A 22,389-nucleotide genomic window follows, 5' to 3' on the forward strand; every position below is an offset into this window, starting at 1 on the left:
ACTTTTCTAGATAAAGGGGAAAAAAGAAAAAGAAAAAAAATGTAAAAGATAAGAATTAATTATTATTTTTATTATTTTAGTTATTTAGTTCGATACTGCACCAAACGCTTCACTAAGTTAGTCCAGCTTAGTCTATTCTAAGCCAGTCCAACTTAGTCTCTGAAGCTATTCCAGTCGGAGATAGTCCGGTACAACAAACGCCCCCTAAAAGTTTACCAAACACTTGGAAAACTGTTTTTTTTTAAAAGCACTTTTATTAAAAAGTTTATCAAACACTCAACTGCTTTATTTTACAACTGTTTATTCTCACAGCACATCAAAATCAATTTTTATTTAAACATAGCAATACCAACTAGCCCTAAGGGTTGATCAAACTAGTCTTTGTTAAATTTCTAATTTTGGGGATTAACAGGTATAATAGTTCTTTCTTGATTTTTAATTGATAAATGGTATTTTATTAATATATAGTACAAGCTAACTACATTATTTTTAGGGAAATTTTATTGGAACTCATTCAACCTCTTTCTACACCCAAAACAAAAAATATTTTCTTAAAATTCCTAATTCACCCTTTGATTAAAACTGAAAAAAAGAAATAAACAAAACTGAAATCTCTTTCCACACCCAGTGGTTCTCTTCCACCTCAAACCCCACAGAAGATTCACCGGCGATTCTCCATGGAAACTTCAATTCAAATTCTTTTAGCATCATAACCGCCTTATATGGCACCGGAACGGAGTATGGATCTGGATACAGTCGAAAGCCCGAGTATAAGGCACCGAAACCAGGGTATGGACATGGGTACGAGAGAAAGCCCGAGTACGAGGCACCAGAGTCCGAATATGGATCTGGGTACGGTCAAAAGCCTAAGTTTGAACACCGCCAGCTGAATTCGGATCTGGGAATGGTCAGAAGCCGAGCTACGGTGAGGAATCTGGTTATGGCGATAAACCGCCGAGAAGCCGAGCTATGGTGAGGAAGGTGGTTATGGAGAAAAGCCATCGAGAAGGCCAAGCTATGGGCGGCCTAGTTATGAGACGCCAGAAAGCGAGGAGAGGCCGAGCTATGGGAGGACTGAGTTTGAGAAGCCGGGTTACGGCGAAGAGCCGCCGAGGAGGACTAGCTATGGAGATGAGCCGCCACCCCCGAGGCCAAGCTATGGGAGGCCTGGCTACGAGGGTTTATGTTCTTTTAATTTATTTTTACTTTTTAAATAATGTCAGGGCAACATGGAGAGTTTAATGGCAAAAATATTTAAGTTGGGTTTGAAGATAAGATAGTTGGGTGTAAATAAAATTTCCATTATTTTTAACCTATTGTAAACTTAAGTTCACTACTTCCAGTAAATAATATTAGTTCTGGAAAAAAAAAATTACATAGCATAAGATAAAGAACAAGAAGGCTGAAAATATTTTGTAACTTCTGACAAAAAAAAATACATATATTTTGTAACTTCTAGCAAATTAAGTTTTTTTAATGGAATAAATTAACCTTAAATTAGAGTATTTGGTGATTGAAGGATACCTAACTGTAGGGGTGGTTCGGTATGGGATACCATACCGAAACCGTTATCCCGATTCCCATACCAAAATTTTCGGGAATCCCAATTTCAATACCGATCCCAAACCAAATTTTCGGGAATCCCGAAATAGTTTCGGGATTTCGGGACAAATCGGGAATCCCAAAATAATTTTGGGCTTTTGGGCTTTTGGACAAAAAAAGCTAATATTGGTCCAATTGGACAAAAACCTAATATTGGGTCGAAGGGGCTTTTGGGCTTTGAGTGTTACAAGCTACAAAAATACACAGATACGAACATGAAACCTCCGATTAACAAACTATAGCTTTCTCCGCAGTTAATAGTTACTTATGTGTATCTAAAGACCAAAAATCAATTACGATAAACAAGATAAGACATTTTATGAACAGAAAATCGAGGTCAAGATTTATTCCTAAGGAAACGCCATCACATAATAAACTTTTCCTTAGAAGAGAGAGAGAACCGAGTAGTCAATTGTTGCAAACAACACAAGAAGCCGGTATCAACACTAGTGCTTGTCCTTGGGAATATCCTTTGGTGGAACCTTTGATTCCAGTTCCTTGGTGATTCTGAGAGAAAATCCATGAAGTCGTATTAAGATGCAAGACCACTAACAAAAATATACGAAAGCAGAGTACATTATTTCCATGATAATAAACATAAAACGGCATATCACAATTCATCAAGTCCTCAAGATCACACTTAAAAAATATCCCTACGCAATCATCAATGTCCACTGTCCAAGTTTGGCTGGACAATGATTTGTACACTGCACCAGTGTTTGATAACAAATCATTCTTGGTTTATCTTAAAAACCATGGACACAAAGAATAAAACCAAGTAATACGATAAATGAAAGTCTTTTATGATCTGCCCTTCTATTTGAGGGCTGATTCCAAATTATAGAAACTAATGCCCTGCTCCAACCAAAAGATCGAGACTAGGGTAATACTGAAAAGCTAAGATAAGAGAGAAAAGGCATTGGAGATAGTATCATTTGAAAGATGCCTAGTCATTTAGGTAACACAGTACATCTAAGGCTTCCAAAAGTTAACCCTTCAAACCCCCACCAAACACACATCTCTTATACAGAAGGCCAATTTTCACACCATTACTTGCTAACTTACTAAACCATCCTCTTTTCCAACATCAAGACAAAACAAACGAGAATGGTACATGATAACATCATAAATATCTGAATATAAAGCATATCAGGTGTAGCAATCTGCTGAACGTTAACACTTATCCATGTTAAGAGTGAGACAGGGTTAAGCTGAACCATTTTCAAGAAACATATAGAATTCAAACGAACTGCCAAATTAAATTTTGACTAAGTTGAGTAGCTACTTGCACACTTACAAACAATTTCATAGTTAACATATTTTACAGAAAAACAAAACGAAAAAAAGAATGAGAGGAGGATTACTTGGGCGATTCTTCCTCAAACTTGTAACACTCAAAGTTTCAAGTTTATGAAGATTGTTGACCTCTTTGGCCCCTTCTTATTAGCACTTGTAATTTTCCCCTTGATGTTGATGGTTGAGCCCTTCCCCTTACAATGGGTGGTCTTGGTCGTGGAGGTAGTGATTGATTTTGACGTTGTTGAACTTGTACTTGAGGTGGTCGAGGAGGTGGAGGTGGCATTTCATTTTCTTGTGTTGTATTCTCCTCACCTCCCAAATTAGCCATGTCTAAAACAATAAACCACAAATCATTTACATTGAATTATAGTCTAATAGATAATAAATACTAAGAAAATAAAAGATGAAATTAAATTGTTTACTTACTTCTTTCTAAGCGTTCAAGCTCCTCATAGAAACATAATTCGTCAAGGGTAGGCTCCTTGTAGAAACAAAATTCTTTTCCTCTAAGCCAATCACTAGTACACACTAAAGCCTCAACCGTTTTAGGTGTTAAGGAAGCTCTAAAAGGATCAACAACTCTCCCACCAAGACTAAAGGCATTCTCACTAGCAACGGTGCTACTAGGAAGGGCCAATACATCCTTAGCAACTTTACTAAGAATTGGTTATTGACCACAATTTCCTTTCCACCAATCCAAAAGATTGAAACCCTCATATGTTAGGCTTTGATGTGGATCATTGAAGTACATATCCACTTCATTGGCTATCTCATTTTGTTGTGCCTCCGCTCTCTTTCTTTAGATCTTCTTTGCCATCCTTGAAGCAACATTAATATCTACCATCACACTCCCCGCCCCATCATCTAGTACAACACTTGATCTTTGCTCCATATTTGAGGTAGCACTACTATTAGTACTACTACCACTACTACTACTAAGGACCACTCCCTCCTTATATGCATTATACAACTTGGTTACATAACCTTTAACCCTTACTTTCTCCTCCCTTATTTTGTCACATCCATAGCCGAGCTCTTCTAGATTTGTCTCCAACATATCAAATTTGTACCTCGGGTCGAGTGATTGGGCCACAAAGAGAATAGGATTCACCTTTTCAATGTCACCCGAATATTTGTCAAACTTGAGCTTCATTGAGGTAGCCACACTTTGCAAAGTGGCATTAGAGGCGTTTGAAATTTGTTCTTCTATCTCCACTTGCAAGGCAATCACTGTGCTAAGTATTAAGTGTGACGTTGGAGTAAGGGTTGCACTCAATGTCAAGGTGGCATCATAAATTTTTTTGAGAAAGTGAGCAAAACTCACCGACCTTTCCCAATCATCCACCTCCGGAGGACCCACCCGCTTGGCCTTTCTTGTCACCCCATCAACCTCTTTCGAGACCTCCTCTTTAAAGTAAGCAATGAAAGAGTCACACTCAAAGGCCATCTTAGAGAACACTTCTTTAAACTTGAAAGCACTATTAAGCATTTGATATGTGGCATTCCACCTTGTGACAACATCAAAAGGGATACTTGACATCCTATCAAATCTCAACAAGACACAATATTCCCTAAAAGACTCCAACCTTGCCGGGGATGAGTGTATAAACTTCACACAATTTCTTATGGCATTAATCTCCCTACTAAGCTCCGTCATTCCATCCTTAACTATCAAATTGAGGATGTGACAAGCGCACCTCATGTGCAAGTGAGCCTCATCAAGTAAAAGAGTACCATTTGACTTGAGTCTTCTTTTCATGTATGCAATAGCGATGTCATTTGCACTAGCATTGTCAACGGCAATGCTAAACACCTTGTCTATGCCCCAATCATTCAAGCAAACCTCTAGACATCTTCCAATATCATCACCCTTATGAGAAGTAACTTGGACAAAGTTTAGGATCCTCTTGTGTAACCCCCAATTAGTGTCCAAAAAATGAGCCGTGATGACCATGTAGTTTATCATTTGAATTGAGGTCCAAGTGTCGGTTGTAATACTCACTCTCAACCCCTCAATCACACTTTTTATTTTTGCCTTCTCTTCAGCATACAACTCCAAAACCGCTGCCGCTACCTTATGCCTATTAGGAAGTTTGTACTTTGGATTCAAGTCACGAATAAAATCTCAAAAGTCTTCTTGATCAACCACCCTAAAAGGCATCTCCGCTATTATAATCCACCTCACACATCTCCTATCAAGTCTTTTTTTATTGAAAGTGTGAGTGACAACCGGACCTCCCATCCTCGCTTGTGTCAATGTAGGTTGGTTCGGATCCACATTCTCAAAGAGACTAGAACCCGGGCATTTCCTCAAATGCTTAAGAATTCCCGTTGTCCCATGAGTTATAGGGTGTGCCGGTACTAAGAGTTTGCAATGCTTGCATTCGGCCATGTAAGATTTCTCCCCATTATTATCGGTGATCGTTACCCTCTTAGCATCATTCCACACCGGACTTAGACCCTTTCTCCTATTGCCCTTTTTTCGAGGAGGACCATCCCATTGTCTCACTACTTCTACTTCTTCTACTTCCTCTTCCCCCTCTTCCCCCTCTTCTTCTATTTGTTCTAATGAAATATCCTCCTCCACATCCAGATCATCATCCCAACAATCTTCATAATAATCATTATGCAAATAATCTTGAGGTGAGGGAGTGCCTAGTTGAAGGGTACCACTAGGTTGAGTTTGTTTTCGTTTTCCTAATACCGAGACCATATGTGTACTAGATTGGTTACTAGATCCGTCCATCCTAACAAATAAAATAACAATGCACATTAATATATCACAACCACAGTTCATGACACGCCCCGACCCTGATATTCCCTGAATATCAGGACCGACACGTGCTGGCCGACACCCGGGGGTGACGAAAGCCATTAATTGATACAAAAGCTAAGAATAAGAAATAAATAAGGGTTAGAAATTTGAAATACAAAGAGTTAAAAGTTTTAGGAACGTGCTCAGAGCATACAACTAAACCTAATCACTAAAAAGAATTAAGATAAAATTTAATGAATAGAGGAGTGGGTCCTACATCGAGAGGATCCAAAGATGCTGCTGCGGAAGTGTCTCCACGCCGGGATTAAGTGCCTTGATTCTAAGTCCTGAATGGGGGCGCAAAACAAAGGTGAGTGGACCAAGTTATATATATATATAATAATAAAACAGTTATCAAGATACTAACCCCCAAAGTTTATATAAATGAAAACTACTAGCATAAGTAAGTGATGGATTTAAATCAAAATCCTAGCATGCCAAATATCTCAAAAATCATATATAGCGGAATATCATCGCAGAAATCAAAACAATAAACGTATCATAAATCGTCTCGTAAACGCGATGTGCTGCTAGAAAGATCACTGAATAAATGTAACTCCCGGCCCAATGCCTGCACCTCAGTCTCTGTGCCCGTAGCCAGAGATAACTCCCTCCCGGCCCAATGCCTGTCTCCGTGTCCCTCAGCCTTTCGCTAGGGATTATTTCTCCCGGCCTACATGCCAACACCAGATCCTCGCCCCAGGCGGCATAGTGTCCACTAGGTACGCACAAAATGTTACGCCTCTCGTAAATACCACTTCATAGCGTAGGTTACCGAATATCGTCTACGCTATAAAGAGGGTTCAAAATCATGTTCTAGCATCCTATCGTCACCTATCAGATAGTCTACAAGATCATGGTTTTTATAGAAAATAGATATATTAAAATATAGCTCAATATAGGCTAACAATTAATTCTTCACCAAAACACGAGACGATAAACAATATATTTAATCAACAGGCTTCACATAAATCAAATTATAAATCAGTAGGCATGCTAATCATTTATGCAATTTAATTATCAAATCATGCAAATTTTAGAAAGGGTCCACTCACAAATATTCCTTAGCAGCAGAGTCGCACGAATAAGGACATAGAATTTCTCCACTAGCAATATTACCTAAGCACAAGAATATAATTAATAAATAAAAGGATTTTTTAAAAGATTGGGTTTGAATTAATTTAAATAAGGGATTTTGGGATTGGATGGGTTTAGGGTTTTTTTTTAATGGGTTTTGGGAACCTAGGCCTTTAGGATTAAAAGGGTATGGAAAGGGGGTTTGGGCTTAAGCCCAAACATATAACTTAAACACACACACCCACACACACACACAGGCACAAGGCCCTCGGGCCTCACTACCTAAAACAGGGCTTTAAGCCCTTGGTTGCAAACCGGCCCAAGGCCCCATTGTTGTTGGGCTAAACATAAAACGGGCTGGAGGCCCGCGGAAGGAAATGAGAAGGCCGGAGGCCTGGCGCGGGGGAAGAAGAAGGCCGGAGCTGCTACAGCTCCGGTCACCAGAAAACTGGAGCTTCAAGCTCCGATCTAGGTACGAACGTGAAGAACAAGGAGAGAGGAAGAGATTTATACCTTCCAAATGTCGTAACTCGGTCGGAGGTGACCGGGAAAGTCCTCGGGGTGTACGGGTTCACCGGAAAAGTGGGTGTGCTCACCCACGACCGTTCTGAAGCAAAAACCTACGTAACAAGGTAAGGTTCAAGCTTCTAAATCACAACCAAACCAAGAACTAGGTACGAGAGTGAGATTTGAGACCTACCCGACGGGAAAAATGGAGAAAACTCGCCGGAGCTTTGCTCCGTGCCGTCGGTCTCGCAGTGCAGGGGGAGTTCGGGACTTGCTGCAAGCCTCACCTGAGGGTGGTATGGCCTTCGCGAGTCCAGGAGGATAGAGAGAGAGGTGCGAGAGGTTGAGAGGGAGAGAGATGCACGGGAGAGTTGAGAGGGACAGAGTACAGAGAGAGACAAGAAGAAAAGAGAAGTCCCGGGGGTGAGGGAAGAGAGAGAGGGAAAAGAAGGGGTTTGGATGATTGACACGTGGCAAATGGGGTGGAAATATCAAATTTTCAGATTATTTGGGGGTGGGTTGTAACAGTTCAGCATATATCCAAATTCCAAACAATAAATAAAATAAATGGCTCAAAAATCTGAGCAGATTCTCACAAAGATATAAGTAGCCCCACCCCCACAATCTGAGCAGATTCTCAAAAACCAGCATGTTTCTAAACTAGGAGAATATAAGTAGCCCCACCCCCACAAAGATAATACAAACATGAAAGTTGGAACCTACAAACAAGAGTTTTCAACACTTACTTGTAGCGCTTGTATGCTAAACCTTTAAAAGCTGCTCGAGAATAAATGATTCAAGAAAAACAACCTAAAGAATAATAATTCAAGAAAATAATTAGTAGAGAATCATAGTAGACTAACATGCTTAACATATATTGTGTTTTCAAACCAATATGGATACAATGCTTAACATGCTTCATGGATACAGATAGAGCCGAATTCACCAAACCAAGTGGGTCAAAGTAAAATCTCAATGCCTATAGTAAGTTCAAAGTTTACTTCTTTCCCAAATACTCTTCGGATTGGCTACTGATGTTTTTAACCATTTACCCAATTGAAATTAGAAATTATACATCTAGTAAAAGCAATAACAGCTATAACATCAACAACCAAAAGTAAGAAAATTCGTCAAAGAATGGAAATAGTACAAAGAAGTCAGCATCTTATTTGTCAATTAGCTAACTAACAGTTAATTATGTGATTAGGCTATAATGGAATCAGGAAAGCTGATCATCTAAAACATTTTGACTGAACTAAACTAACAAAATCGTTAGCAGTTAAAACTTTAAACCATTTGAAAACTTCAAAGCAGAATCTACCAACAAAAAAAAGACTCTATAACTGACTATCTGTTTACTAATCTCATGACAAAATTCATCATAACTCACTCATTCATCTCACATAAGTTTCTCCTTCTATTTCAGCATCCATTGGGAACGCAAAATATACACACACACACACTGACACACTAGATACACACACACACACACACACACACACACACACACACACACACACACTAATTTGTTGGTCTTAACCCTGCATCAATCATAGAAGCAAAAACACTTATTACATATGTAATTGGTATTTTTTTCTACCCAATTCGAAAAATTCTTTCAAAGAATATGCAATCATTTCATATTACAGAGGATTGTTCATATTACAGAGAGAATACATACTATCATTTCAAATGACGAATATATACTAACATGCAAATGACGAATATATACTATCATTTCAAAGACGATCCCAGATGAAGAGACAAAATCGCAAAAGAAAAGAGAGAGAGCGAGAGGTGTGTGTGTAACGGTGAGATAGAGAGATTTCAGAAAACTAAATTAATTACCTAATTTGGGGTGAGAGTGAGACTCAGACTCGGTGTGGTGGTGAGACCATGAGAAAGATCCCCAGTTCTGTGACCTGACCTGTCCGTGAAAGACAATCGCCCTAGAGAGAGAGAGATCGCGAGAGAGAGCGGTGGTTGTGTGGTGAAGGAAGGCTGGAGAGTCAAAGACGAGAGTATGGTGTGGTGGTGGGCCGGTGGCTAGTCGGAATTCGACAGTATGGTGAGGGACGACGTTGGTAAGGGTCGGAGGCTCAGGGCTGCGCTTCGAAACAAATGAACGGAGGAACTACAAAAGTGAAATGTGATCTGACCTAAAAACAAATCAACAACACAGATTAAATCCAAAACAATAAACGGTTGAAATAATTCTCTTATAATTAAAAAATTATATATATATATATATATATATATTTTTTCGGTTCGGTATGGGAATACCGAAAAAATGAAATGCAATACCGAAGCCCATACCGAAACTTTCGATTTGGTTTGGGATTACATCCCAAAACTTTCAGGAATTTTGGTTTGGGATCGGAATTTTTTTGGTTTGGTTTGGGATTTTTTTCCAGCCCTACCTAACTGTACACAAAAATTGAAATTTCGACCAAAAAAAAAAAAAAAAACTCAAAAATTGAATTAGAGATAAGAATGTTAGGTTGGAATACGAAAGTACCCCTAACCTAAGCAGATGAGGATACTTTTACCCTGCATCTCTCTCGATTCCCAATCAGTTCCTGCGTTTTCACTTTGGCGCCTGTAGCAGCTCCTCAAAGAAACCCTAACCCTAACCCCCAAATCCTCTCTATCCACGACGCCTGCACCCCTCCTCTAATGGCGAAAAAACGAAAGCTTAGCTCCTCCGAGCCCTCCGAACCCACCAAAAAGCAACAACAGGTCGTAGTTGAGGAACCCAAACCCCAAAACGAACCAGCAGAGGAAGTAGTCGAAGAGGAAGAAGAAGAAGTCGAAGAAGAGGAGGAGGAGGAAGATGAAGGAGCCGACGAAGACGAAGAGGAAGAGGAGGAGGACGAAGAGGGGCCAGGCGGTGAGTATAAGGAAACCGGTAACATAACCACGACGTCCGCCTCAGCCGCTTTGGATCAGGCCGGTGCAGGTGATGACGAGGACGAGCCGATCCAGAATCTTCTAGAACCATTCACCAAGGAACAGCTTATCTCCCTGCTCCTCGAAGCTGCCGATAACCACGGCGACGTGGCGGATCGGATCCGGAAGGTTGCGGATGAGGACCCAATCCACCGCAAGATCTTCGTCCATGGTCTCGGATGGGACACCAACGCCGAAACCCTAACCGGTGTGTTTAAGGAATACGGTGAGATTGAGGATTGCAAGGCTGTTTGCGATAAGGTCTCTGGTAAGTCCAAGGGTTACGGTTTCATTCTCTTCAAGACTCGTTCTGGGGCCCGAAAAGCCCTAAAGCAGCCCCAGAAGCAGATCGGTAATCGGATGACTGCATGCCAGCTGGCGGCGATTGGCCCTGGCCCGGCTCCTAACGCCGCTGCTGGACCTGTGGCAGCCCCGGCGGTTCAATCCCAGCCGATGTCGGAGTACACGCAGAGGAAGATCTACGTGAGCAATGTTGGGGCGGACTTGGAGCCCCAGAAGCTTCTTATGTTCTTTTCTAGGTTTGGAGAAATTGAGGAAGGGCCACTAGGTCTTGATAAGTTGACCGGGAGGCCTAAAGGGTTTTGCTTGTTTGTGTACAAGTCGGCAGAGAGTGCCAAGAGGGCTCTGGAAGAGCCGCACAAGAATTTTGAGGGCCATATTTTGCATTGCCAGAAGGCCATTGACGGTCCAAAGCCGGGCAAGTCTCAGCACCAGAACCAGCACCACCACAAGTCACATAATTCCAAGTTTCAGAGGAATGAGAATTCAGGTTATGCAGGTGGAGCTGCATCAGGAATGGGCCATTTGATGGCACCTGCAAGTGGGGGGATTGGATTTAATCAGGGGGCTGCTGCAGCCCAGGCATTTAACCCAGCTATTGGGCAGGCACTGACTGCTTTGCTTGCAACACAGGGAGCTGGCTTGGGGCTGACAAACCTTTTGGGGACTTTTGGAACAGCTCCGAATGTGAACCCAGGTGTTCCTGGTGCAGGACATGTGATGCAGGGTGGATACGGGAATCAGGCAAGTATTAGTCCTGGGATGATGGGAAGCTATGGAAATCAAGGTGCAATGCAAGGTGGCTATCCTAACCCGCAGTTAGGGCAAGGTGGTTCAGGAAGGGGGCAGCATGGCGCTGGGCAATCTGGTGGCGCTCCGTACATGGGGCATTAGGTGCCCATGAGGTATAACAAATTCGCTCTTTTACTTGGTAATTTGAGTCATCCTCATCCAAAATAATAACAAAGTCACTCATATATTTATTCCTTTTAGCTAGATGGCAGTAAATTTGGCATTTAGATTGATTTTCAAGAACCAAATAAGTGACTTTTCAATTGCCTATAAATTCCACCACTATGTAAGGTTTGTTAAAATTGCCCAGCTGATGCTGGATCTCTTTATCTGCAAGTCGGCACAAACTAAAATTGAAAATTCGGGGTGGGTTAATTTCAACCCTTTGGTATTTTCAGGGTTCTTCAAGACCATACAAGTAATTTTCTCTTGCCTTCTTTTGAATTGAAAACCTTGGATTCTTCCCCTCTTGAGCTATTTGATAGTGTCTGGTGCATGCTTGATACCTTGGCTTCCAATTCTATTGCAATTCTATTTCTGTCAAATATTACAGAAATTTCGGGGTAAAGAGTCACTAATGAAAAGACCGTGTGGTTTTTGGCATTCCTGTTCATAGACCCTATATGTTTTTGCATGGATCCTGCTATAAGTTCACTTTTTGAATGTACTTGTGTCATGCGTATGTTATATCAATCTGAGTATCTACTATTGTGGTTTGATGCAACTTTAATGCAGACATTTTCTTTGTGCTCCATTGTACCACTCCAAAGTTCAAACATACAGATGTCAAGCTTGTGCTCATGTTAAACCATATTCTAAAACCTACAAAACGAACGCTTATGAGTTCTAAAGCTTATTCTTTTGAGTGATGCATTATCTGAACAATGTTTTCAGAATTGTTATACCATTTGAAGGCTCCTTTATTTTCTTTTCCCAAGCTCCTAATAATGGATCTCTCTGAAGTTCTTAAATTTAAGTGTTTTGAATCATCTGAGTTTGTGCAGCAAGTTCATATTCCATGTATAATTTAAATGTTGAGACCAGTTTGCCTTTTGAAGTTGAAATCTAACTAGTATTCCCATTAAAGGGATTTTGGGTGCTAAAATCTTTTATCTCTTCTGAAATTCTTTTCACATTTTTTTATTAAATGTGCAGATCCCACGTAGGTGCAACAGTCTTTTTGTACTGGTCTGGTGATTCTTCTGAAGTTTAAAAGGAGCTGATGGTTACTACAAAGAGCAGAATCTTAAAACTTTCAAATGATATATCTGTTTTCCACCCCTTTTCTGTTTTTGCGTTTTTAAAGTAGTGTAGTTTTAGTTTGATTTGTTTAAAAGCTCGAGTTTGAGAAATTACTTATAAACCTATCTGTATTTTATGGAGTCAGCAAGGTTGAACAAATTACTTTTTTAATTTCCGAAATCCTGTGGATTAAATGAACTTGATTGTGTAGGTTTTTTTTTCACTGCAATGCTCATTGTTAACTTTGCTTATCGGTGCTCTTTATTGTTTTTCTTGGTTTTGAGTAAATTGTTTTGAATCTAGGGCATCTTTAATTGGTTTTTCTAAATTGTGTTTTTGTGAGTTGGAAAATGGTGCTGTGTGAGTTGTGATGTTTCGTGTGAAACATGTTTGGGCACCATCAAATCTCAGACTATTATCTTTAGATGATAACATGATTCAATTGTTTAATGCAGTTCTTTGGCAGGTATATTTGATGCAGGTGCTGCGGCAGTAGTTACTACTACTACTAGTAGCTGCATATACAATCTTTACTCACTAGTGTCTTGATTTTTAAAACTTGTCACAGACCTTGATGGCTTTTGGTCAAGGATGTTTTTGAATTTTCAATGTCCTAGTTTCTGAAGAATAGTTGAAGTATGCGTTTGTGATGAAGTTTTCTGGAAACTACGTTCTCTTTGGGACTGAGTCACTGCAAGAGTTACTAACTGAAATCCTAATACTTGAATAGCAGTTTTGTGACACGAGATGCTGACTTGTTAAAATGGGTTTTCATTGTATTGAAAATTAGATTTTGACAAACGTGTTTTAAAACTTGAACTATTTTCAAACAGTAGATCGATTATCTATCGATTAATCTTTTAGAGTTTTGAAGTAGGATTTGTGATCAGTTTCAAGGGAATGTTTCTAGTCTATGGGTTGGTCATTTCTCCATGGGTCTGTGTAGAGCTTGTAGCTGAACTTGTGGCTTTATCTTTGTCGATTAAGGCCATAAGCTTTGTGGACGTCAGTATTGGTGATAGGTATCAGGAACTAATTGCGATAGGCTTCATGGGAGGAAGGCAAAAAATTGCAAGAGCTAATTGAAGAATTCATACAACTATAGGCCCCATTGATTAAAGCAGCTTTTCGCCATCTCAGTCCCGGTTGTTAAACCTGAAGGAGGATGTTGTGATTGATCCGTGGATCAGCTGCAACTCTGAAGACGGTAACTCCGCTTTTAATTGCAATTCCCTGAATTGATAATTCTTACCTTGGAGAGTGAAGAACAAATGATGTTGTGAATCGAGTGTTGGTCAAGTGACTGAAGCAGGCGGCCTGTACAGACGACGGGAAGTCGGTTGCCTGGAATTGGATTTCAAATGCTTTGTTTGAATAGGTGATTGAACTCGCGTTTGAGATCAAATCCGCGAGCTTCTTTTGTCACCGCGCCGTCAGAAGTTGTTTTCACAAAGGTGATTTCTGAGTTGAACGGCGGCGAGCGGCACTGTTGTTGGGCGAAAAATTCCGAGGCCGATTGAATTGAAGCGACAGGATCAAAGCAGTTGTTTAAAAGGAGGTTGGATCTATATGATGCTGCTTAATGGAGGTCGAATGGAAGGGAAAAAACAAATGAATACGGCTTTTTGTATTTTAGTTTGTGTTTTTGAAAACTGGCTCTACCAAACACATATTTTTAGTTTTTATGTTTCTAAGTTATAAAATTTGTGTTCAAATAGAGTACTAAATGGGCTCTAAAACATTTCTCAAATTAAATTTGAGCATTTGACTGATTTGCAGGTGGCATTATCTAATAATAGGATGGGAGGCTATCAATTTCTCTGAAGAATCTGCCCTTAAGGAATATGTGTACCCCTAAAATATTTCTGTTGCAGCCGCGCGCGTTATCGTTATGTTCATTTTTCCTGTGGCTGCAGATGATTTGTTTTTGTTGTACTTCTTACCTTTTTTTGGGTCCACAAAATAAAAGCTACATTGTTGAAAACGAACCCATATCCTCTCTAGATCCCAAAAAACTGAGTCTAAAAATCAAGTGATTCAGGACGTTGAAATTTGATCAATAATTGTAGTTGTTGGATTGAATTTCAACAACTCAGATCACTTGATCCTTAGGCACAGATATTTTTGGATCCAGAGAGGATCTGGGTTCGTTGAAAACAACAACGAAGTGATGGATGTGTTTTCTACGACAAAACTTGTACTTAGACATGTACTATTTGGTCCAGCTTCAATGCAACATAGCATTCAGTTATGTCAATTTTTTATTCGTTAAATTTGATTTTCATAATTATTAGGTTTTTTATTTTTAATTTTAGTCATTTATTTTTTGTATCAGTCACCATTGAAGAAAAATTGGTGGTATTTAGAAAACTCAAGGTTTTGCATCCATAATTTATGAGAAACTTCGAAACTTAACTTGTTTCGTAAGTTATCAACTTTTAATCTCCTTGTAACGGTTGTTTTAGGGTTCATTTGATAACTATTTTGTTTTAAGTTTCTAGTTTTCACTTTTTTGAAAAATGAAATCGTGTTTAATAACTACTTTTAGTTTTCAGAAAACTAAAAACTAAAAGTGAAAATTGAAGGCTAAATTTCGAACACGCTTTCAAAACTAATAGTAGTTACCAAACAAGATTTCAATTTTTAGTTTTAAAAAAGTGAAAATTAAATACAAAATGGTTATCATATGGGTTTCCAAGAAAACCTTGCTTGTTTTTCTCACTTGCTAATGCAGAGTGGTAAACCATTTTGGTTAGAAGAGTATTTATCTAGAGTCGTTTATTTTTTTAGGTCTTCATTCCTTCTTATGAAAAATTTCTCAAATCCAAAAGAGTTTAGTCATTTGATTATTCTCTTGAATATTTCCGATTGTTTGCCAACACCACTGTTTTGTTTTTGTTGTTGTTATCATAGTTAGATACTTAAACAATTTCGAATTTAAATGAATTTTTGTACGAATGATCTTTGTTGATGCACAAAATCAGTGAGACTTTGGAACAATGTAAAGTGTCAAGTTTGTGGCCTTTGCTCGATTGCTACGATCACCTGGTATGGATAATATGTAAATAGATAGAGATAGGGAAGCAAATACAAGATGTATATGGTTCACCCTAAGTATGACTACGTCCACGGAGTAGATGAGTCCTCATTAATAGTGAAGGGTTTACACAAATATATAAGTTTAAGCATAATTATCATCAGTGGGTTCTTAATGACTAGTTTAAGTACAATAATGACATTAGGGATTAATTGTAAGAGAATGGTCTCCTTTTATAGTTGAGGAGAGAGTCTTTAGCTTTTGTTCGCGGTCGATATGAGACTCTATGAGCTTTATTCTTACGTTGACATGTGTCGCGCTGTGATTGGCCTCCTGGTTGGAAGAAAACCCTTGTGCTTCGGCAAAGGTGCCTCAACATGAAGCCCTCAATGGGTCCTCAAAGGTATGACGTTGACCAGTGCTCGGTAGTTTCGAGATTAGTCAAGTATGGTACAAACGGTGCTCCCTTAAGTTCTCGAGTGAGGAAAGCTTCTCGGTTGAGGACTTGACAAATCCAAGTCACTAAGTAATCACGAAACTTCTAAGTACCAAGGTGTAATAGCATATAGTAGGAGTCCCCCAAGTCTTTGGGCAAGGAGAGTTGCCGAAGGAGGTGTCTTGCTAGTAGCCAAGTTGTCAAAATAACAAAGCTTCGTTTGTGATATCACATATCTTCATATATATCTCAACCCGAAAATATTTCAAATTAGTATGAACTTCGCAAAGGCCCAACTTTTTTATATTTTAGAAGCCCAATTCTTTCTTGATGTTGAGAAGTTGTGTAAGAATAACATAGAAATAAGGCCCAAGTTTAGAAAGCCCAATCCCTTTCCCCTTGCTCCAGCTCAAATTTAATGTGAGGCCCAAGGGAGGGGTGGCCCGTGCCTATTTTCTCTTTTGTTTCTGTTTCTGTTTCTGTTTAATTGCTAAGCCCAAGAAAGGAGAGGCCTGGTGAAATAGAAACAAAAGTGAAAATAGGCACGGGCTCCATGAAACAGAAACAAAAGTGAAAATAGGCTGCCAGCAAATAAGCACTGGGCCTATCCTTCCTTGGGCTTAGCAATTAAACATAACTAGAAACAAAAGTGAAAATATGCGCGGGCCACCCCTCCCTTAGGCCTCACATTAAATTTGGGCTGGAGCAAGGGGAAAGGGGTTGGTCTTTCTAAACTTGGGCCTTATTTCTATTTTATTCTTACCCTACTTCTCAACATGAATCAAGAAAGAATTGGGCTTTTAAAAAATAAAAATGTTGGGCATTTGTGAAGTTCAAACTAGTTAGAAATATTTTTGGGTTGAGAAATATATGACGATATGTGATATCACAAACAAAGCTTTGTTATTTTGACAACTTGGCTACTAGCAAGACACCTACTTTGGCAACTCTCCTCGCTCGAAGACTTAGGGGATTCTTACTATATGCTACTACACCTCGGTACTCAGAAGTTTCGTGATTACTTAGTGACTTGGATTTGTCAAGTCCCCAACAAAGAAGCTTTCCTCACTCGGGAACTTAAGGCAGCACTGTTTGTACCATACTTGACCAATCCCGAAACTACCGAGCACCGGTCAACGTCATACCTTCATGTACCCACTGAGGGGTTCATGTTGAGGCATCCCTGCCGAAGCATAAGAGTTTCCCTCCAACCAGAAGGCCAATCACATCGCAACACATGTCAACGTAAGAATAAAGCTCATAGAGTCCCACATCGACTGTGAACAAAAGCTAAAGACTCTCCTCAACTATAAAAGAAGACCATTCTCCTACAATTAATCCCTAATGTCATTATTGTACTTAAACCAGTCATTAAGAATCCATTGATGATAATTATAAACCCTTCACTATTAATGAGAACTTCTCTACTTCGTGAACATATTTAGACTTAGGAGGAACCACGTACATCTTGTATTTGCTTTCCTATCTCTATCTAGTTGCATATTATCCACACCAAGTGACCGAAGCAATTGGGCGAAGGTCACAAACTTGACACTTTACATTATTCTAAAGTCTCACTGATTTTGTACATCAATAATCTTCGAATGAAAAACATAAAAAGAGCTGTTTATATTATAAAAGTAAAATTGTGACTGACATTGTAGTAACTTACTAATTAGTTAGCTACTGAATGCCATTGCTTGACAAGATCCATGCATTAGGTTGTAGATAAAATAAAGAGTGGTGCTATCTACACCTCTTTTATTTTTCTGCCATCGAATTGAACGAATTAAGGAAGATCAAAATTAAAAATTAACAATGAGTATATGAGAGATATAAATAGATGTGCGTCGCGCCACCCAATAAATAAACTATATATATATATATATATTATTGCATAATTGTAAAACTTAAAATTTTCATTTGGTGATGATCTTTGTTATTGTTCATGGTCTGAGCCTGAGAGTTTCTCTCACTGTCAGAATCACAGACTCAGAACAAACCGAGACAGAAACTCTTCCCACCAAAACCAAGCATGGAATTGAGCTCTAAGCTCCACCGCCTCGACCCCTGCTCAACCTTCCTCAGCGGCTTAGCTCCTTTCGACGCCCCCGCCACCGCTCTCACTTCCCGGCTCCACTCCCTTTCAAATCCGATAGCTTCTCAATCACTTAGAGCTAACAACAACACTAACTCCATCAAAACCACTAGTCATCTCCACAAACCCACAACCCCAATTCCTAAATTTGCAACCCCCTTATTGGCGGTGGCCGTCGAAACTTCCGTAGCCCAAACCACCGCCGACAAGGACGATTTCGAGTCTTTGTTCTCGGATAATTCTTGAAGGAATTATTTTGTGAAAACATGTTCATTTGAGCAACATCATATAGCATGCAATTAACAATTAAAGGCGGAATCATGCTTGTATGCACTCAAAAACAAAACATGACCATGAAATTCAAAGCCTAGTAGATTGGTGAACCATTAATCAACTCAAAACAAAGTGAGTTGAAATTATTACCTTTGTAGATTCCTCTTTGCATAAGCAAAGGCTAATCACCCAAAGAGATAGGGCCTTCATTCCTTGCTTCTTAGATCCATGGATTTGGATGGAAAATTAGGTTTCTCCAAGTTCCCAAAATAGGGAACCTCTAAGTCTCTTCACCAAGGTTTGATTGTAGAAGAAATGAGTGACCTTGGAGTAGTAGGATTGCTAGATGTACCCTCCAAGGTGTTGGCCTCTTTAGAGAGAAAATGGAGAGACAATTCTCACCAATTTTCCCCCAAAATAAACCCTTAATCACTTAATGAATATTTGGCTATAAAATCATTTATATAGTCACTTCTTTAAGTGACCTAAACAACCAAAACCCTAATTCATTTCATCATGGCCGGCCATTTAGGGGATTTTGGGCTTTTGGGCTTTAATGAATCTTCATTCATTAAATTGTCATACAACTTAAGTTAATGGGCTTGACGTTCGAAGCCCATTGGGCCTTAAGGTCCAAAACTATCCCGAAGTCTTTAACGAACTTATTCGTTTGATTAATTAACATATTAATTAATCCTTGCCATAAATAAATGATTAAACCATTTAATCATTCTTACTCATTTCCGTTTAATCTCCAATCTCTACCTTTTACGGTGTGCGATCCATTAGGTTCCTTTTAGCGAGGTAGTGGGCGATTAAAACCATTTTACATCGATTGTGAATTGAAACTATTTTCAATTCTCCCTTTAGTGATTACACACGTTTAGGGCTTCCACAAACCATGAGTGACACCTAGCAGCATATCATGGTTACCCAAGCTAATCAGAAGAGGTGGAGAACCTATTCAGTTCGGGATTACAAATGCAATACGGTCCTTCTCTAATCTAATACTCTTGACCACATTGTTTGGTATGATAGTTTATTTACTCATGTCTACTATCCAATGTAAATCGTTTGCTTATATGATTTCCTTGAATGTGATTTGGAACGCATTCCCTAATCTCATTCATACTCTGGCCAGAGATTCCAAATCATATCATAGAGTATTCTCCCTCAACTGTTTGAAGGTTAGAGATCCCTTGTTGCGCATTCACTTGTCTCCATAGCTAAGTGGCTTAACCCCAATGATGCCGTGGACACCCCGAGGGGGTGACTTTGACATAATCAAAGATCAAGGACTTAACCACAAGACAACTGTGATGCCTCAGGTCAAAGGACTACTTTGCATTATCCCAACCATGAGTTCTTATGTGACATGGAATATGAGAACTCTTCGTTGATCACGTTCAGTGTACTCATTCTCTATTGAGCACCTACGTACTTGTCTTGATGTCACACACACCAATGACTCGAGACTAATCACTCTCCCTGAGAGAAGACATAGTACGTACCGATCTTTACGGACTGTCAATGCCCAATTGACAATCCTATGATCAGGAACATTTAGGATGTGTCTACGAAAGAATGGTCTCATGAATCTAACTTCATTAGATTACATTCTCCCAATCACATATTCCTTGGACTTTATCGTTTAAGCATATAACATTTATATGAGACGGCTCAAACAATAATCTTTGCCCTTTATATGTAAAACTAGATTAGTTTAACATGTGAAATGTCCGTAAAGTATCATCATATGATTGGCTTTAGGGCACATTTCCAACAATCTCCCACTTGCACTAGAGCCAATCAGCTTGATCATCAGTGATGATACCTCTTCTGTAGTCATTTCATAAATGGCTGAGTAGTAGGCCTAGACAATGGATATCTATATGTTATTATCCACAGAAGCAACCTTGAGAATAACGACGTCACCATTATACATGATTCTCAATCATATGGTTCAGTCTCTCATTTGTGTTCGGATCTTGATGAGACCTTGATTCCCAGGCTTGAGCTATCGCCCCATTAGTGTCAAACACTTTCTGGTTGGAACCGAATAGAGAGTTCATAAATGAACTTTCCCATCCAAACAACATTGTTGTAAACTTCTATATGGCAATATATCTTGCATTCATAATGGAACACACTAAAGTCATTACTTTAATGTTTCCATCCAAATATCTCTTTAGTCATAATAAAGAGATATTCGTTTATCTCTTCATTCATAATGAAGAAACATCCAATGATGGATTAGATTCATAATCTAATACATTTACGCTTCCATTACGTCACTTTGATTCTTCCTTGATCTTTGAGGAATTTATCCTTTAGTATTTCTCAAATACTTAAGGACTCACTTGACAGTTGCCATGGTTCTGATCCTGGGCTTGCACTGATATCGTCTTGTACCGTTCTAGGTACAACTCATCAATGTTTTTCATGAAATACATAAATCACCTTTCTGCGTATGCATAAAGGATTCAATTTACGCATTATTTCTTTGGGAGTCAAAGGGTACGTTCCCTTTGAGAAGGGCAACTTGCTAGTCTTACTAGAGTCATCCTTCTAATTGAAGTTTATCATCATATGAGAAACTTCCTAGCATCCATTGTCTATTATTAGGGATTGATATAATCCAATTATATCATGAAATATATCATTATAGATTTCCATCCCATGTTCATAGACTATATCTCCCATATACATTCTATCTTCATATAATGTATTAAAGTCATAACTTTAACAAAGAAGTATTCTTTTCATTTCCAAAATTAATATATCATATATATTTAAATTTTTAGGAACATGATTAACTCCCACTAATCTTTTGTAAAACTAGTAAACAAAAGATTCATTTACATCTTTATGAGAAATCAAACGATTTGATCCTTTTCTCATAAAATGCAAATAGCTCCCACTAACTTGCTAAGATCCATGATGGATGGATCTCTACAACTTACATGTCTTGTGATTCATAGTTTTAGACATATATTATCAAGACTATCTTAATAATGTCCAAACATTGAATCACCATTTAGTTGTAGCTAGCAATCTTCGAATTAATTGAAACCAAGACTATCTCAAAGATGGTTTCTTCAAAGTCAACCATTCTCTTTGATTGTAGTCACCTTAAGCTACCAATTAGCTATGAAGGTTTCATTATTTCGAGTCAAATGGTACTTTACCATTTTCTTGAGTATATATCGTATATGCACTCAATGTAGTCATAAGGATTTTCATTCTTATTTCTTTCGAATTAAGAGGTGCAACTCTATGACATAGTCATAAAGTTCAAAACCATTCAACTGAGACGGTTTATAAATCCTTATCGACTACCTTGGAGCTTGAGGTATAGGAACTAGATTGTTATATTTGTTGATTACTTTCTTGTCTCTCAAAGAACCCATTCTTTGAGTTCTATCTCTTGTTCATTTGCTTTTAGGCAAATCACATTGTATAATTACAATGAACTACCCAACAAAACAACATTTGTTAGTTGGTTTATAGAAGCGATATCCAAAAGTTATTTTAAGGATATCCTACAAGATTGTTATCAAACAAATATTGCTTGTTAGCACACAACCCCAAATCTTTAACATGCTTAAGATTTGTCTTTCTTTCCAACTACATCTTATGGAGTCATGAAAATATTGGAAGATCTTCTCATTGACAATCATATTGTTTTTAGAAGTATATATCCTATATATGGGTAATAGATAACATCTAACGAACTAAATCTTATTCAAGTTCGTTCTTCTCCTAATGGAGAAATATATTATCTTATGATGCTATTTTCCTTGATATCTTTCAAGGAAACTTATCTAAAGTGTTACCTTTCCTTGGATCAAATCTAAGGAGGTAAATACTTTAGATGTCTTACTCATCAACTTACATTACTTGAATTCTTTGAAACATTTTGCAAAGTATTCGGACTTGTGTTTATTCAAAATAAACTATAG

At 38.7% G+C, this 22,389-nt stretch overlaps 1 protein-coding gene, 1 long non-coding RNA gene and 1 pseudogene across 3 annotated transcripts; 2 read left to right on the forward strand and 1 right to left on the reverse strand.

Moving 5' to 3' along the window:
• Positions 1-1,808: 1,808 nt before the first annotated feature.
• On the reverse strand, positions 1,809-8,119 carry LOC114826562 (uncharacterized). The gene is made up of 4 exons (XR_011581579.1): positions 8,047-8,119; positions 3,324-3,698; positions 2,967-3,231; positions 1,809-2,109 (listed from the first exon to the last, which is right to left on the reverse strand). It is a non-coding gene; the product is annotated as an uncharacterized lncRNA (long non-coding RNA).
• A 1,691-nt stretch (positions 8,120-9,810) lies between these two features.
• On the forward strand, positions 9,811-14,840 carry LOC103439344 (UBP1-associated protein 2A-like). Of its 2 annotated transcripts, none has more exons than XM_008377899.4 (2): positions 9,811-11,454; positions 12,497-12,834. In XM_008377899.4, exon 1 carries the CDS (start codon positions 9,977-9,979, stop codon positions 11,441-11,443), a length of 1,467 nt encoding a protein of 488 aa, XP_008376121.2. In that variant the 5' UTR covers positions 9,811-9,976; the 3' UTR covers positions 11,444-11,454; positions 12,497-12,834. The 2 variants fall into 2 exon arrangements, with proteins under 2 accessions (XP_008376121.2, XP_028959647.1); XM_029103814.2 differs by lacking the exon at positions 12,497-12,834 and adding an exon at positions 14,363-14,840 and having other exon boundaries at positions 9,823-11,454.
• The window catches only part of LOC103439365 (ABC transporter F family member 5-like), a 32,803-nt pseudogene continuing 21,960 nt past the window's right edge, over positions 11,547-22,389 (forward strand).

This window comes from Malus domestica, chromosome 01 (genome assembly GCF_042453785.1).
Source record: "Malus domestica chromosome 01, GDT2T_hap1".
NCBI lineage: Eukaryota > Viridiplantae > Streptophyta > Magnoliopsida > Rosales > Rosaceae > Malus > Malus domestica.